At 34.2% G+C, this 16,116-nt stretch overlaps 1 protein-coding gene across 1 annotated transcript in view; it reads left to right on the top strand.

The window, feature by feature from the left end:
* The window catches only part of LOC149803595 (U3 small nucleolar RNA-associated protein 6 homolog), a 254,661-nt gene that overhangs the window by 13,478 nt on the left and 225,067 nt on the right, over positions 1-16,116 (top strand). The window contains exons 6-10 of the mRNA XM_089953343.1: positions 3,843-3,890; positions 5,626-5,689; positions 9,490-9,608; positions 10,808-10,840; positions 12,663-12,783. Coding sequence (XP_089809469.1) covers positions 3,843-3,890; positions 5,626-5,689; positions 9,490-9,608; positions 10,808-10,840; positions 12,663-12,783 — 385 coding nt within the window. The remainder of the gene's footprint in view (positions 1-3,842; positions 3,891-5,625; positions 5,690-9,489; positions 9,609-10,807; positions 10,841-12,662; positions 12,784-16,116) is intronic.

Consider the following 16,116-nt stretch of genomic DNA (forward strand, 5'->3'; position numbering starts at 1 on the left):
TCATCCTGACTGGATGATCACATTAACATAGAATTTTTACCCCAAAACATCTTATGGTGTCTCTTGTCCTCATTGAAAGTGATGCTGATTTGACATCCAGTGTGATCACCATGGTGGCCATTTTGAAAATCTTGACATAAGTTTTCATCTTATCAAGTCTAGTTGTTTCCAGATGACAGTGGTGCCAATCTGACATCCAACGTGACTGACATGGTGATTTTTATTCAGAAGACTTATCATGATGTCTGGTGTGTCATAAATGAAAATCGTGCTCTTTAGCCATTGTGGTGGCCATCTTAAAAATATTATCCCTACTCCTGAGTAGATGGTCATATTGATGTGGAGTTTTCGTTAAAGGATTTCTTATGATAACTGTTTGGTCCTAAATAAAAATGATTCTGATCAGTGGTGTCCATCTTGAAAATCTTATTATCAAGACTCTTGAAGGGATGGTAATATTGACATGGAAATTTCAATTCTCAATACAGGTAGCTGGTCCTAATTGAAATGCTGCAAGTGTGACTTATTTTCTTTATGAAGGAATGCTATAAAATACATGGAAATAAAAGCCAATAAAACCATTTTTCTAAATATGCATGATTTCTTAGTAGTATTTATTTAGATTTACACTTTACCACAGGTTGGAATGCAAATTAAATGTAAATTAACACTTTCTGTACAAAATCAGTAAGTCCGTGACTCATGTGTAACATGTGGTTCATTTTGAGAATTATCAAACTGGGATAATGGCTAAGAATATTCATTAAAATATCAAGGCCATGAATGCATGAAAGCGTCCAGCTATGAATGATGGTGGGTGTGGAACTTGAATTAAAATATGACAATCCATGCTGTAGATATTATGATGGAGATTGAATGCAGTCCTCAAGGTATATAAGTGTTATCCACACATTATCAGGTTTGATAGATTCTGATCTTTAGATTGATGTGTAAAATGTCTTTTACAAAATGATTTTAAGTGTTCCATACTTTGCTTCAAAGTTAAGAAGCCCAGAGCATGTGGTATAGATACCATCTTGAATATTTTATGATGTTTGTAAGCAAACATTTTTGTAAAATGTAGTTTAATACCCTATCCATCAATAAATATTTTGACAGCTATCAAATAAAATTATCTAAATCCATTTGTTGTATTCATATATTTTCAATGCAGTCTTGATCTGTGAAATTTTTATAAATTCAAGACAGAATTGTTCTTCATAACCATTCAAAATTGCAGGTAATATTTTAAATTTGCTTTCTCATTCAAATCTTATAATTTGCTGCTTATTATTTTTTACAGTAAAACTATTAGAATGATTATAAATTGTAAATTGAAATATTTATGACAATTACACCCTCATTTATTAAATAATATTTATATATAGCTCCATAGATTAAATTTACTAGTTTATTTTAATTTAATTGTGCTGTAAAGGGATGTAAACAATAATAAAATTATTATAAATTGAGTAATAATAATAAATATTTCTATTATTTATATAAGAAAATTACACATTCCTATTTTAAAATGAACTTTTATTAAAAAATATTTTGAACTATATATATAGTAAAGTAGTTGTTCTTTTTTTTATTATGCAGGTTACTCTGATACAGATATTTCAATCTGGTCTGGTCTTTTCATCCTTTTTGCCTTGCAGAATGGATACAGATATTTCAATCTGGTCTGGTCTTTTCATCCTTTTTGCTGTGCAGAATGGATACAGTTATTTCAATCTGGTCTGGCCTTTTCATCCTTTTTGCTGTGCAGAATGGATACAGATATTTCAATCTGGTCTGGTCTTTTCATCCTTTTTGCCATGCAGAATGGATACATATATTTCAATCTGGTCTGGTCTTTTCATCCTTTTTGCCGTACAGAATGGATACAGATATTTCAATCTGGTCTGGCCTTTTCATCCTTTTTGCCTGCAGAATGGATACAGATATTTCAATCTGGTCTGGTCTTTCATCCTTTTTGCCGTGCAGAATGGATACAGATATTTCAATCTGGTCTGGCCTTTTCATCCTTTTTGCCATGCAGAATGGATACAGATATTTCAATCTGGTCTGGTCTTTTCATCCTTTTAGCCATGCAGAATGGATACAGATATTTCAATCTGGTCTGGTCTTTTCATCCTTTTAGCCAAGCAGAATGGATACAGATATTTCAATCTGGTCTGGTCTTTTCATCCTTTTAGCCATGCAGAATGGATACAGATATTTCAATCTGGTCTGGTCTTTTCATCCTTTTTGCCGTGCAGAATGGATACAGATATTTCAATCTGGTCTGGTCTTTTCATCCTTTTAGCCATGCAGAATGGATACAGATATTTCAATCTGGTCTGGTCTTTTCATCCTTTTTGCCATGCAGAATGGATTATCCTGGTCTCTCCTGCCAGAAATATGACAAATGAAAAAAACATTGTCCATGAGCAGAAAAACCTATATCCAATCTTCAAAAGGGAGTTGTACTTGAAATTAAAACCATCCTTGAGAAATCAAAACTGCTGATGAACTTATTAATTTGGTTTTAAAGTTGGAACCATGATTTAATACCACAGTTGATCAGAAATCTCAGGCATAAAAAATCACCAGACTTTGTGAAGAGAGAAATAAATTAGGCCAGAAGAAAAAGTTGCAGGCTTTGAACTACCAGCAGACCTGACCAATCAGTCTTGAGTAGCAGTCATTGATTCATCAGATGATACTGTTTGAGGTTCAATGCTATTTTTTCAGTTCCTGAAAGGCTATACATGGTGGCCAGTATTGCTGGTGGTGGAAGAACGCAGGAAAAGCCTAGGAAGAACCACCAACCCACTGGAAGCTACTGGCAAGCTTTCTCACATACCCACACTGGCTGAGCCCAAGGCTCAAACCCATGTGAGAAGAGGTGAGATGGCAGTGATTGGTAAAATTGAATCCTTTAGGCCACTCTGCTACCCTGATTCATCAAGTAGCATCCAATCTATATTAAGGAAAGCATAAATTTAGAGTCATGTTCACAGGAACATGAAATGGAAAAGGTATACATAGGTAAGATTAATCTTAAATGCAAGCACTCTGTCAGAAAGAAACTAAAATACAAATCCGCCATCAATAGGAATTGAGGAAACTATTAAAAAACTGTAATAAACTTGAAAATGAAATAAGTGAACAGGATGAAAAACTCAAAGCATTAGAAAGCAGAATTAAAACATCTGCGAATCTGAGTCCCAGTACTTTTTTCCAGACTTAATCGACCAAGGTTTACTTACAGTTACCTAAGGAAAATCCTGTGATATTATGCACCCATGTGAGCTGATGGCATGTCCCTGTATATGCATCATTTGTTCATCATGAATGATGCATCTTTCAACAGTTCCTTGTTAACACTTTGTAGTCCATATTTCTGATCGGATTCAACCCAATTTTCAGTATGGGTTTATATCATTCAGCTCTTGAACAGAACAGGATCCATCCATATTGATGAGGTGATTTAGTGTTGGCAGAGTCTGTTGCCACTCTTGAAGCCATATTTTGTATCTGATTGTTATCAAATATATAGACTATAGTGATGAGACATTTTGCATCTGCTTCTCTGAGCCTGTTAACTCTCAATCTATATTTCTCATCCAAGATCTTTGATAATTTTGATTTCGAGCAAGACAGTATCATATTATTTATCCCATTATCCTACTTTAATCAGGATTTATTAATAAAATCAGCATTTTATAAGATTTATCAAGGTTGTGTGTTATTGCATATTACGCAAGCCTGCGTGGTGAAATGGTCAACTGTTCAGTTGTGTAAGACAGGTGAGCAATATCAGGCCCAACTGGATGTCTTGTTTTCTTTTTCAGGATGATATCAAGTTGTGGCTATCATACATTGAGTTTTCCAAGAGCAGGGTAAGATATCAATTAACTTTTGCCAAATAAAGAACAGTAAAGGCGAACTACTTGTACAATTTTGATGTTGAGTTTACTATCCCATCCCCAATGCCTGTAGGTGTGCTTGTCTTTAGTTAAATTTACAACAAACCTTGGATCAAAGGTTATGTGCATGTTTAATTGTGAGAGAGACAAATTTCTTTATTCAATTCTTTTGTTAATGATAAAGTTAAATTTCCCGTTGAAAACAACAATCACACCTTAAAATCCTTTTCTGAAAATGTTTGTCAAGCTGGCACTTGCGCAAACAAGATATAAAAAAATACCTCCAAAAAATGATAACTCTTAGTCAGCTTTGTCATAATTTTGACTCTAGTCTGACCTTTAGTTTCTACTTATTTGAGATTTGTTTTAACTTGGTTACATTTACACCTGAGTGTTTTGATTTGGGTAAAGTTTTGATCAAGTATGTTTTGATTTGGATAAAGTTTTGATCAAGTATGTTTTGATTTGGGTAAAGTTTTGATTTGGATAAAGTTTTGGTCAAGTATGTTTTGATTTGGGTAAAGTTTTGATCAAGTATGTTTTGATTTGGATAAAGTTTTGATCAAGTATGTTTTGATTTGGATAAAGTTTTGATCAAGTATGTTTTGATTTGGGTAAAGTTTTGATCAAGTATGTTTTGATTTGGGTAAAGTTTTGATTTGGATAAAGTTTTGGTCAAGTATGTTTTGATTTGGGTAAAGTTTTGATCAAGTATGTTTTGATTTGGGTAAAGTTTTGATCAAGTATGTTTTGATTTGGGTAAAGTTTTGATTTGGATAAAGTTTTGGTCAAGTATGTTTTGATTTGGGTAAAGTTTTGATCAAGTATGTTTTGATTTGGATAAAGTTTTGATCAAGTATGTTTTGATTTGGATAAAGTTTTGATCAAGTATGTTTTGATTTGGATAAAGTTTTGATTTGGGTAAAGTTTTGATTTGGATAAAGTTTTGGTCAAGTATGTTTTGATTTGGGTAAAGTTTTGATCAAGTATGTTTTGATTTGGGTAAAGTTTTGATTTGGATAAAGTTTTGGTCAAGTATGTTTTGATTTGGGTAAAGTTTTGATCAAGTATGTTTTGATTTGGGTAAAGTTTTGATTTGGATAAAGTTTTGGTCAAGTATGTTTTTGATTTGGGTAAAGTTTTGATCAAGTATGTTTTGATTTTGATACATTTGTTTTATCAAAGTATGTTTTGATTTGGGTAAATATTTGATTAAGTATGTTTTGATTTGGGTAAATTTTTGATCAAGTATCTTTTGATTTGGGTACATTTGTAATCAAGTACATGTATATTTTGATTTGGGTACATTTTTGAGCAAGTAGGTTTTGACCTGGGATACATTTTAACTTTGTGATATTTGGTCTGGTCACCAAGAATTGTGAATTAATCAGTTATATTTTCTTTAAAAGTTAGACTTCTTGTTCCTGGGTGGAGAGATATTTGATACAGGAATAGGGGCATTTATGGTGGATATCTTCCAACCCCTTAAGTGCCTGTGATCACTTGTTGTCAGCAAGGGAATTGAAATTGTATCCAAGCTACTCTGATGTCACTGCTTGTAAAATAACAGTTTCAAGATGTCATTTGTAAACTTGACTCCGCACAGAACTAATACTATAAATTATGCTTGTAGTCTGCTTCTCTGTCTGTCTTCTCCATCTGTCTGTCTCTCAGCAGATATTAATTTGTGTATTTTTGTATTTTGCAGAGAGAGAAGGCAACAGTCAGTCGATTGTTTACATCAATGCTACAGATGCATAACAAAAGACCAGGTTTATCTCCTTGAATTACTCTAACTTATAGAAAAATTAATGTACCATTGATCCATAGTGTTTTCTCCAGTTTGTATCCTTTTTCCTCTTTTCACAGTACAGTTTAAAAGGGCACATCAAAATCAAGAATTTTTTAAAATTTTGTTAACTGTGCATCAGTTTAAAACAAAATACATAAAGCTATTGTATGTATAGGTACTGTTATTTCTGTTCAGATATCTTTAGATAGTCTTGCAGTTAAATTCTTTGTGATACCAATTAAAAAATAATTTAGAATCAAAATGAACTATTATTATAAATTTACTGCAGTAATTTAAAGAAACTTTTCTTAAATGTTTGCAATTGTGGTGATGTAATAAGCAAGGAATAAGTAAATAATCAAGCTATGGGCGAGCCATCTGAAAGTTATTTTAAAAAAAACCCCATAAACTCAGGGGGCACAAAGGGGCCTTTTCTTGGAAAGCTGGAGAAGATGCTGTCCTGAAAATGGAGAACATTGTTTCCAATCTTTAATTCTCTTCACAGTCTTACCAATTCACATTTTTATCCTGTCAATAAATAGCAAAACTGATCATGGTCTAGCATGGTAATGAGGATCATTAGAACTGCAGAATATTTTTCATTACTTACAGTGCCTTAATTTATTTTTTGTTAGCATCAGTTTTTGTGCTTTTGTGAAAATGACATTTCATGGGGTGCTCAAATTCATGGGTTTGCTTCTGTCAATGTTTCCATCTTTATAGATATTTAATTTCTTGTACTAACCTCAATAAATAGCCAAAATAAAGAATACAAAAGAACAGACATATGCAGACAAGAATGTTGGTTGCTTGAATGGTTAAAGGAATGCTACCACTAGTATGAGCACATAAATACCTTATCCCTTACGTGATATGTTTGTCAGAGTGCTTAACATCATATATTGCTGATGTTGCCAGCAGCAAACTAAATTGGTTATTGAAGTACATCTGTATAATCTTCATCCACTGTCGATAAAGTTGCAGCATCATTATGGTGTTAGCTGTGGTCAACATCAAGCTAGATCTCCATAAGAAAATGCCTGATAGGTTATACCGAACTATATCAGGCCTGTGTCATTTTGCAGTTTGGGGATTACTTTCCTGGCAACAATTTGCATGTTTCAGGAGACTCGTTTGACATGATGTTTATTTAATGGTGGTGTTTGAAAATCAGTGACATGTAGTTATTTTCACTGTGCTGTGTAGTATTTGATGAATGTCTGTGGTTGAAGCAATTGTTCTAGTATTTATAGTTTTGCTCCTTTGGAGTAAAAATGTGTGGATGAAATGGTATGAGTTTTCAGAAAGATTTTATAGGAAAGTTTCCTACTATTAATTAGAAGTATAAATGTTTGCTTTACACAGAATATTCATTTAGAATGATGGCAGTTGTGAGTAAATCTTGATTCTCATTAAATTGCATTGAATTAAGCAAGTGCAATCTTTTGTACTTGTAATTTTAACAGTAATTTACCTAATTGCAGGATCAATGTAAACAAGAATTAAATCAAATTTTCCTAGACCATTTCATTGTCCTTTCTTTAATTTACATTAATACTAATTCAGTCAAACTTGTGTTGAGCAAACTCTTATACAAGTGACAACTCGTCTTTTACAACCACAATCATACTGCATGGATTGATTTTATTATATAAACAAAGTCATGTGGAACCACCTACAGACATCTTTGCTAGCTAAGGTTCCGATGTGATAAGCCTATCTACACCTTGGCAGATCAAACAGATATATTGATGCTTTGTCCTAGTGACATCTATTAGATTTTATGAGTTGTCCCCCTTAGTATGTAATGCTAACTAACCAATTGCATGGTGCATTGTATATTGGCTGGAAATGGTGGGGGCATTTGACCTGAAAAGGGTACTTTGGAAATTTAACTCCAGAAATATGACTATGTACCAGAGGGAAGCCATTACAGGTGTATTTGAGTGAAAGGTATTTGTGCAAACACGGACCAGCACTGGAAAACTGCTTATTTATCAGTCCATTCAAGTTTTGTGTTCCCCTTGTTTCAGTCATGTAGGAACAGTGTTCAAGTTTGAACAGTTTAATTTTATTAGATGCACTGTCTTGTTGCCGCATCCAGTGAAATTCACAGACCCGAAATATCAGAACAATTTGCCAAGGTGTAGCTGGGGTTATCATATCGGAACCTTAGCTAGCAAAGATGACCTACAGAAGGTGACCAGTGACCTTGATTGTTAGGCAGAAAATGTGTTTCAACACTGCTGTGAATTACTGCATCAAAAAAAACATATAGACACACTGACCTTGACTTCATCCTTTGTAAACATGGCTGCTTAGGAGGTTCTGCTGGAAGAATGCAGATTGTTCTAAACAACACCACTATGAATAACTATATTACAAAAGGAAACACCACTGAACTTTATTTAATCGTTTGTAACCATGACAGCCTACAAAGCAAAGACTTTTAAAAAAAGGATGGAGACCAGTTTCCAAAATTTTACTGGTCATGCGCATGGTGTCATTTTTGTGATAGATTGTAAACCTGTCGAAAGTACATGTCAGTCTCTGTAGTGCCAAATTATGTGAATTCCCACTGAGATTAACCCTTTATAGTGCCAAATCATGTGAATTCTCACTGAGATTAACCCTTTGTTGTGCCAAATCATGTGAATTCCTACTGAGCTTAACCCTTAGTAGTGCCAAATCATGTGAATTCCCACTGAGATTAACCCTTCTTCAAAGAGGATAGTCATGGATTTACCTAGTTTGGTTGTATTGTTTCTTTATTTTGTTAAAACCTACACAGCACAGATAATGTGAAAATAAGAAATCTTTTTAAAGGGCTTCCATATAGCAGTCACAAACATTCATTTGTTTGTATTTGGAGTTAATCTGCAGTGTCTGGCAAATTTAGTCTCAGATCTCATCTTTAATATTAGTAAGAAGAAATTGTTCTGTTACTTGCTGGAATTTTATGTTAAAGTGATTACAACCCAGAAAACTGGTACCCCCTGAAAACTGGTATCTATGGAAAAAATAAGAGAAATCAAAACATGTTGAAGGAAGAGTTTCAGATGCAGCCTTACACATAATTTTTACCCATGTTGAAAAGTTTGATTTTCAAGGATATTTTTATTTTTAAATGGAGGAGCTGCAAATTGTTCATCACATGATAATAGAAATTAGTTTCTTGCATGTGTGGGATGGCTTGATACATATTACAATCTTCTGCAAAAAATTAGTTTCTTCGTATAGTTCATAAATATTGTGTAGTTTGCAGTGTTTGAGACTGAGTTATTCATCAGTGCATATGTGCAGCAAGTGTGATTTTATTGGGACTGGTCATTTTGTCGCCTGGTCGGGGAGTTGTCATATGAAAAGCAACCAGAATATTTAGGAATGGAATTACTCAGTTGAATTCTGGGTGGTGGGATGCAAGTTTGAGCTTAAGATGTGAGGAGCAATTGCAAATACACTGTAGCACTGAGCAAGATACCATGCCATGGCTTGGCTTGGTTGCTTGCAGCACAATAATTAAAACTTGTCTTTCCTGTTGAAAATAAAAAGTAAATTAAAAAAAATTAGATCAGTATTCTGATCATGAATGTAGTGATGATAATGATGAAACTTTTCTAACCCAATTTCAAAGAGTAAGTCGAAATTAGACTAATTAATTTTTTTTATTTTTAGTGTCATTTTGAAGGGCATGTGCTTGTGTTGCTGATTTGACCTGTAACATTATTTTGAATCTCTTTAAGGATAATTTATGTTGATAAATTTGTATATACTTTACAGATCTATGGATAGCAGCAGCCAAGTATGAGTTTGAGTACAATGCCAATCCTGGTAATGCTAGGGGCTTGCTTCAAAGAGGGCTTAGGTTCAATCCTGAATCAAAGCACCTCTGGCTTGAGGTAAAAAGAAACACTTTTTTTACTGATTTAATTTTTGTCCTTTATGTTATTACCAATTAATTGTTTTCCAAATTAACAACCTTGTGTTTACTTAATTTAGAAAAAGATTACATATTTGTTTACTTAATTTTTCGGGGCCCCGAGTGGCCGAGTGGTCTAAAGCGCTCTTCGTTACGGATCACTGCCATCTCACCTCTGTCTGCGGCGGTTCGAGTCTAAGATTCAGCCAATGTGGGCATGTGAGAAAGCCTGCCAGTAGCTTCTCGTGGGTCGGTGGTTCTTTCCGGGGTTTTCCGGGTTCTTCCTCCACCATTAATACTGGCCGCCATGTATAGCCTATCGTGCTGAAAAAATGGCGTTAAACCCCACAACAACAACAACAACAACTTAATTTTTCATCTGTGTCCTATGTAGGTTCCCACCTTTGGATCAGTCCAGATCAGTTACTGTGGTGTGTAGTTTGGTAGGGTGCTTTGCTCTCCTTGTCATGGCACAGTGTTACTGTGCTGAAAAACTTGGAAGAGAAAATAAAACGAAAATAAAATCATGTGTGACCATATTTCTTGTTGACATTAGATTTTAATAAAGTTTTTGGAAATGCCATTATTCACTCTCTTAAATTAAATGAATTGTGTTCATTTTTCCTCAATAGAAAATTAAACTATTTGATTTAACCTGTTTACAAAATTCAGTTAAAATTTGCTTCTTTTGTCAAGCAGACAGTTTTTTTTTGTCTGAACAGTGGATAGTTGAAAGAAGTTTTACTGTATATTTATTTATAGAGCACAAATTTGAACTGTACTCTGAGAGAAAAGTAATTTCCCTATCAGAATATGATATCAACCATTTTTACTCTCTTGCAAGTCAGATCCAAGTGCAAGCAACTTGAATCTCGTGCTTACATTGCATAATACTCTGGTAAATCAGGGTTGATGTAATTTGTTCTACTGATTACTGCTAATAAACTGCATTTACCCAGATCTGCTGGCACATTATGCATCATCAGATTAGAGTCTGTGCAGTTTGTAGCTGGACTTAGCTTACAATCAAGTATATACAATATGTACCAGTTCTCACACAAAAACTTGGATGTTTATATGTATGATACATTCATCTTCCATGAGTTAATTGTATTTGGTACTATTACACTTTTTGTTACTTATGTATTTTTCACTCTATGCATTATATTTATCTTTCAGTACTATCGCCTGGAACTTCTGTTTGCAGAGAAGGTTAGTAGTGGGTATTAAAGACTTGAGTTGGTACGGTTGTTTTTTAAAAAATTAATATAGGAACATGGTCATAAATATCGAGCCGTCTTCCATGTAAATCATTCTAGACTGTTTGGCTGCATAAGAACGTGCAGAAGAATTCTACTCACTTGTCTGAGAAATTTAGTAGAAAATGTATTAGATTAATTCATTTTTGTCACCATGTTGTTTGTACATTTTTAGGTTGCAAAATTGATTAATTAGACAACCATTGAATGTGTTGCAATTACATACTGTATTTCCTGTATATGTTGGGATACCAGACATCAATTTTCTCCAAGTCTTAGGAGCTTATGTAAAATATGAAATGAAAGAGATAGAGTGTGTGTATGGAGGGAGGAATTTATGGATGAAACCACTGAGCTAGATAGTACAGTAAAAAGTGATAGGTAAACAAGATTAATTGTGAAATGGGCACCTTTCATGGGCATGACACTGATCAATAAACATGATCCAAATACCACATTATACACACTGGTACTAAGTTTAATTGAAATTCTTCAAACTCTCAGCAACATTTTTACGCTCAATCAACCTTCTTGGGCTCAAACTCATAAAAACTCATCATTTTTGCTGTTACTACCATTTTTAACACATTCCACATTTCATATGACATTATCTTCAGATGCATTCCAGTTTTTGTTGATACTGCACTCTGTAAACAATGTTCTGATCAGATTTGAATTGTCCTGAAGTGATTTGACTGCTTTCACAATATAATCCACAACGTTTGCTTGTCTGCACTCAAAATGTGAGAAATGTTACGATTCTTCTTGGCAAGACCCTCAGTTACATTGTAAATAAAGTTTGACCAGCTTTTCCTCATGTCGGACATTACTGGTTTATTAATTCTGGCACCCGGTGGCTGCGGCTTGGAGGTGCATCCACCTTGAATAATGCTGGCACCATGTTATACTTTCTCAAAGCCTTCATTGCAGCATCAGTAATATGTACCTGGAATGAATCTATCATCAAAAGAAACCACTCCTTTCCAGCGTAAGAAATATCTCTTTAATCCAAAGCAGCATCACCTATGTGTGAACTGAACCATTCTTCTGCATACATATGATCCATCCTTTGGGTGTTTAAATAGTCTTTAGCTCCCTCAAACCACAAAAAGTTATCACTGGAAACAACACATACCCTGCTGCTGTGGAAACAAATTGTTAATCATTTTATGGAAATTGAGATGATTTTAAATATCTTAGTTTTGATTTGTGTAAATATGAAATCCAATAATGTGTGTAATATAAATATGCCATAGAAAGTATATGCTTCAGTAAATTAACATACTGACTGGGCATGGAAAGTATATGCTGCATTAAATTAACATACTGACTGGCCATGGAAAGTATATGCTGCATTAAATTAACATACTGACTGGCCATGGAAAGTATATGCTGCATTAAATTAACATACTGACTGGCCATGGAAAGTATATGCTGCATTAAATTAACATACTGACTGGCCATGGAAAGTATATGCTGCATTAAATTATAATACTGATTGGCTATAGAAAGTATATTCTTCAGTAAATTAATACACTGACTGGCCATGGAAAGTATATGCTGCATTAAATTATCATACTAATTGGCCATAGAAAGTATATGCTGCATTAAATTAACATACTAATTGGCCATAGAAAGTATATGCTGCATTAAATTAACATACTGACTTGCCATGGAAAGTATATGCTTCAGTAAATTAGTAATATAAATGGAAATAAATATAAGTAATAAGGTTTGTTCTGACCAAATTTTGTATTATTTTATGTTCTATTCAGTTGCGTAAGCGGAAGGAAATCCTGGGGAGTGCCCTTCCTGGTGAGGAGGATGATCAGGATGAGCTACTGAAGGGAGAAGTAGCAAGGGTTGTCTTCCAGAAAGCTGTGGACAACTTTCAAGGTAAAGCTCATAGCAACATATTAGAAAAGGGCTAAATACTGTAGAACTTATGGTTAATGTTTTATCTGAACCACATGTATGTCCCAATTATGCAGGTTTGGTATAACCCAGACTAGTTCATCCATATTCCCAATATCTGAATATATTTCATGACCCCTGTGGTATTTGGATAAACATTTTACTGCATATTTGCAGCTCCAGTGCTGGTAGTTTTCTCAGATGTTCATATTGGTGGGAATTATGTGTGGCACAACATTACATGATGGCAATACATAAGTGTTGCACTAAACAGGCTACAACACAAATGGGCTATATATTCATGTGTATAATAATACCGTACACATAGCAGTGTTTCATTTTAGTACTGTTTAAAGTTTTAGTATAGACCATTTTAAATCCAAAGCAAATGAAAGGGCTTGCAGTAGAATCAGTTGTGAAAATGAGTCTTTTAAATGCAGCCATGTGAGAATTTTTCATGAAAAATCTTAATGGGAATTTTCAGCTTCTGTGTCTTTGTCATTGTGCCACATTCTACCTTTTAATCCATGCCACATCATATTCCAGTTGTGGTTCTGACTCTCCAGCACACCATTTAGAATGCATTTTAGATGATACCCTCAAAATGTACTGTATAACTGTCTGAAAACCTGGTGCTACTTTTGTAATGTGATTTCTGATTGGTCAGCAGAGATTTACCAATGCTGATGTGCATTGGAAGACATTCAGCAGTGGATGTGTGCAAAGTTTCTTACTCTGCCTTTTTGGTAATGGTGAGGAAGGATCTAGTTGGTAAATCCATTGATGTAGGGAACATTTTGATGCAGAAGTCAGGAATCAGTGGTGGTTGGAATGGCTAGAGAAGCAATTTGATTGTTAGCTGTAATACTGTAATCCTGACTTGTATTTTGATGTGTCAAGGACCCTGCCAATGGGGGAGGTATGGATACTACTATTGGTATAGGCTGATAACTTGAAATTAGTCATATTGTTGAATGAAATTGACAAAATGAATTTTGCCAAAATATGCAGTTGATTAGAATGTAGGAATTTTCTTTTTATTGGATTGTTTAATAAATAATTTCCTTGCATTCCCATAATTCAACAGATAGCATAGTCTTTTTACTTATGATATTTAAGGGAGCATTAACTATTCATCAAAATCTAAAGATTTTTATGTCTGTATGTAACAAGTTGTTGGAAAATAATTATACTGAAAACCATTTGCATTTTATTAAGCTGCAAGTGCCAGAAATTTCTTCCATCCCGCTTGGCATTGCCATATGACCGCAGCAGAAACTTTGACATTCCAACAACCTGAGCCAGCTTTCAGCACTGATACAATTTTTACACTACTAATACAGTTACAAAACTTTATGAATGGCTTGTACTTGGGATAAGGAAGAATCAGCTTTGGTCCAGAAAGTTCAAACATCAAAGTAACGTTGAGAAAAGACAAATGGTTTTTGCCCAATAACTGGAATTCTGTATCGTTTACATTTACCAAATTTTGTGGATAGCTAGCACTTGGGATAGGGAAGAATGCTATTGATTTCTGAGTCCAAAGATCATGGTCCCTGACTGAAAGAATTTTACAATATGGTTTCATGCAATAACATTAGTTCTACATGGCATACTCCAACCAAACTTTGTGGATGGCTTGTACTTGGTAAACAGAAGGGCTGTTGATTTGGGGGTTAAAAGGTCAAAGGTCGTGATCGCTTACTGAAAGAAGAAAAACATTCTACATCACAGACTATGCCCAAACTGTGGATATCTGGCACTCAAAGATGATTTCAGGGTAAAAGGATAAAGTTTAAGATCACTGAAAGAATAAAAATGGCTTCTGTGCAATTTCAGTGATCTACATGTAGACTTGTAAACATTGGGTGGGCATATTATGAGCCATTTATGGTAGTCTTACTGCTAAATGCTGTATATGACACAATTTTGTGCCCGCATTTAGTTTCACAGCTATTAATAGATTTTTGTGACTTCCCTGATTTTGTAAAAGTTATTGCCCCTTTTGATATGCAGATGGAGGCAACTAGTGTGACAGTTTTTTTTATTGAACTGTATTTATCATAGATGTAATGTTGAAATGTGGTATTGGTGGGTTGTGAAGTATTTTTATGTCATCATTTTCTCAGCTTTTCTCTCCCATTATGATTAGTCATGGTAACTTAAACTGGAATTGTAACACCAAGCTAATAAAATTGAGAATAGTAATACTACTCTCAATTCTTTCCTTAAAGACATGCTGCTTCCATTGTGGAAATAAATGGACATTTTGGAGACTTTTTTTATCGAGATAATGTGTGTCATTCTAACGCTTTTACTTGTAACCACTGGAGTGGTAGCTAGTTTCAAAAGGTGGAGATTATTTTCTTCTTTTCCTTTCTTATCTTGTTAATTAAAGTAATTCTAAATTATACATCACATTTCAGTATTCCCTTCCTAGATTGATGATTTCAGTATACAAATATTTAAAAGTTTTTATTAGCTCTACTGGTCAAGAACTTACGGGATGGTCTGTTGTCTGTTATCCATCTGTGTCTTAGTACAAAATTGTTGTCACTACTTTTCCTAAACTAATCAGAGGATTGTCATGAAACTTTACGTGCACATTCATCCCATGGTGTAATTGGTTCTAAATGAAAATTTTGCTGCTGGGACATCAACTGTAGTCGTCTCGAAAATCATGTTATCTCTGTCTTCCTGAATGGATGTTCATATTTGGATTTTCATGAGAGATGTCTTATTATGTCCAGTTTTTCTCCAATGGAATTGCTCCAGTCTAATGTCCATTATGGCTGCCATGGTAGCCATCTTAAAAATCTTATGCTACTCCTCCTGAACAGAAGTCATATTTTCACCCAAATTCAGATTTGACATCCAATATGACCATTACAGTGGCTATCTCAAAAATCCTGTTATTGCAACTCCTCCAGAATGAATGGCCACATCTGCATGGAGTTTTCACTAAAAGACTTATCATGATGTCTAATTGGTTCTAAATGAAAATGGTGCTGCTTGGACATTCACTGCAGCCATCATGTAAACCTTGTTATCACTACTTTCCATGGAATGATGGTCATAACAGCATAGAGTTTTCGATAATAGAGTATTTTTTATGTCTAGTTGGCCTAAATGAAAATGATATATACTGACCCTCAATATGCTCACTTTTATTATTTATAATCCTCCCAGTTGGATGACCATATCGACATAGGTTTTCACATATGGACTTGTTATAATACCTAGTTTGTCCTAAATAAAAATAGTGTCAGTTGTACATCTAATATGGCTGACACAATTGTCATCATGAAAGTCTTA

This window comes from Sinohyriopsis cumingii, chromosome 3 (assembly GCF_028554795.1).
Source record: "Sinohyriopsis cumingii isolate HCF-2022 chromosome 3, ASM2855479v2, whole genome shotgun sequence".
Classification (NCBI taxonomy): domain Eukaryota; kingdom Metazoa; phylum Mollusca; class Bivalvia; order Unionida; family Unionidae; genus Sinohyriopsis; species Sinohyriopsis cumingii.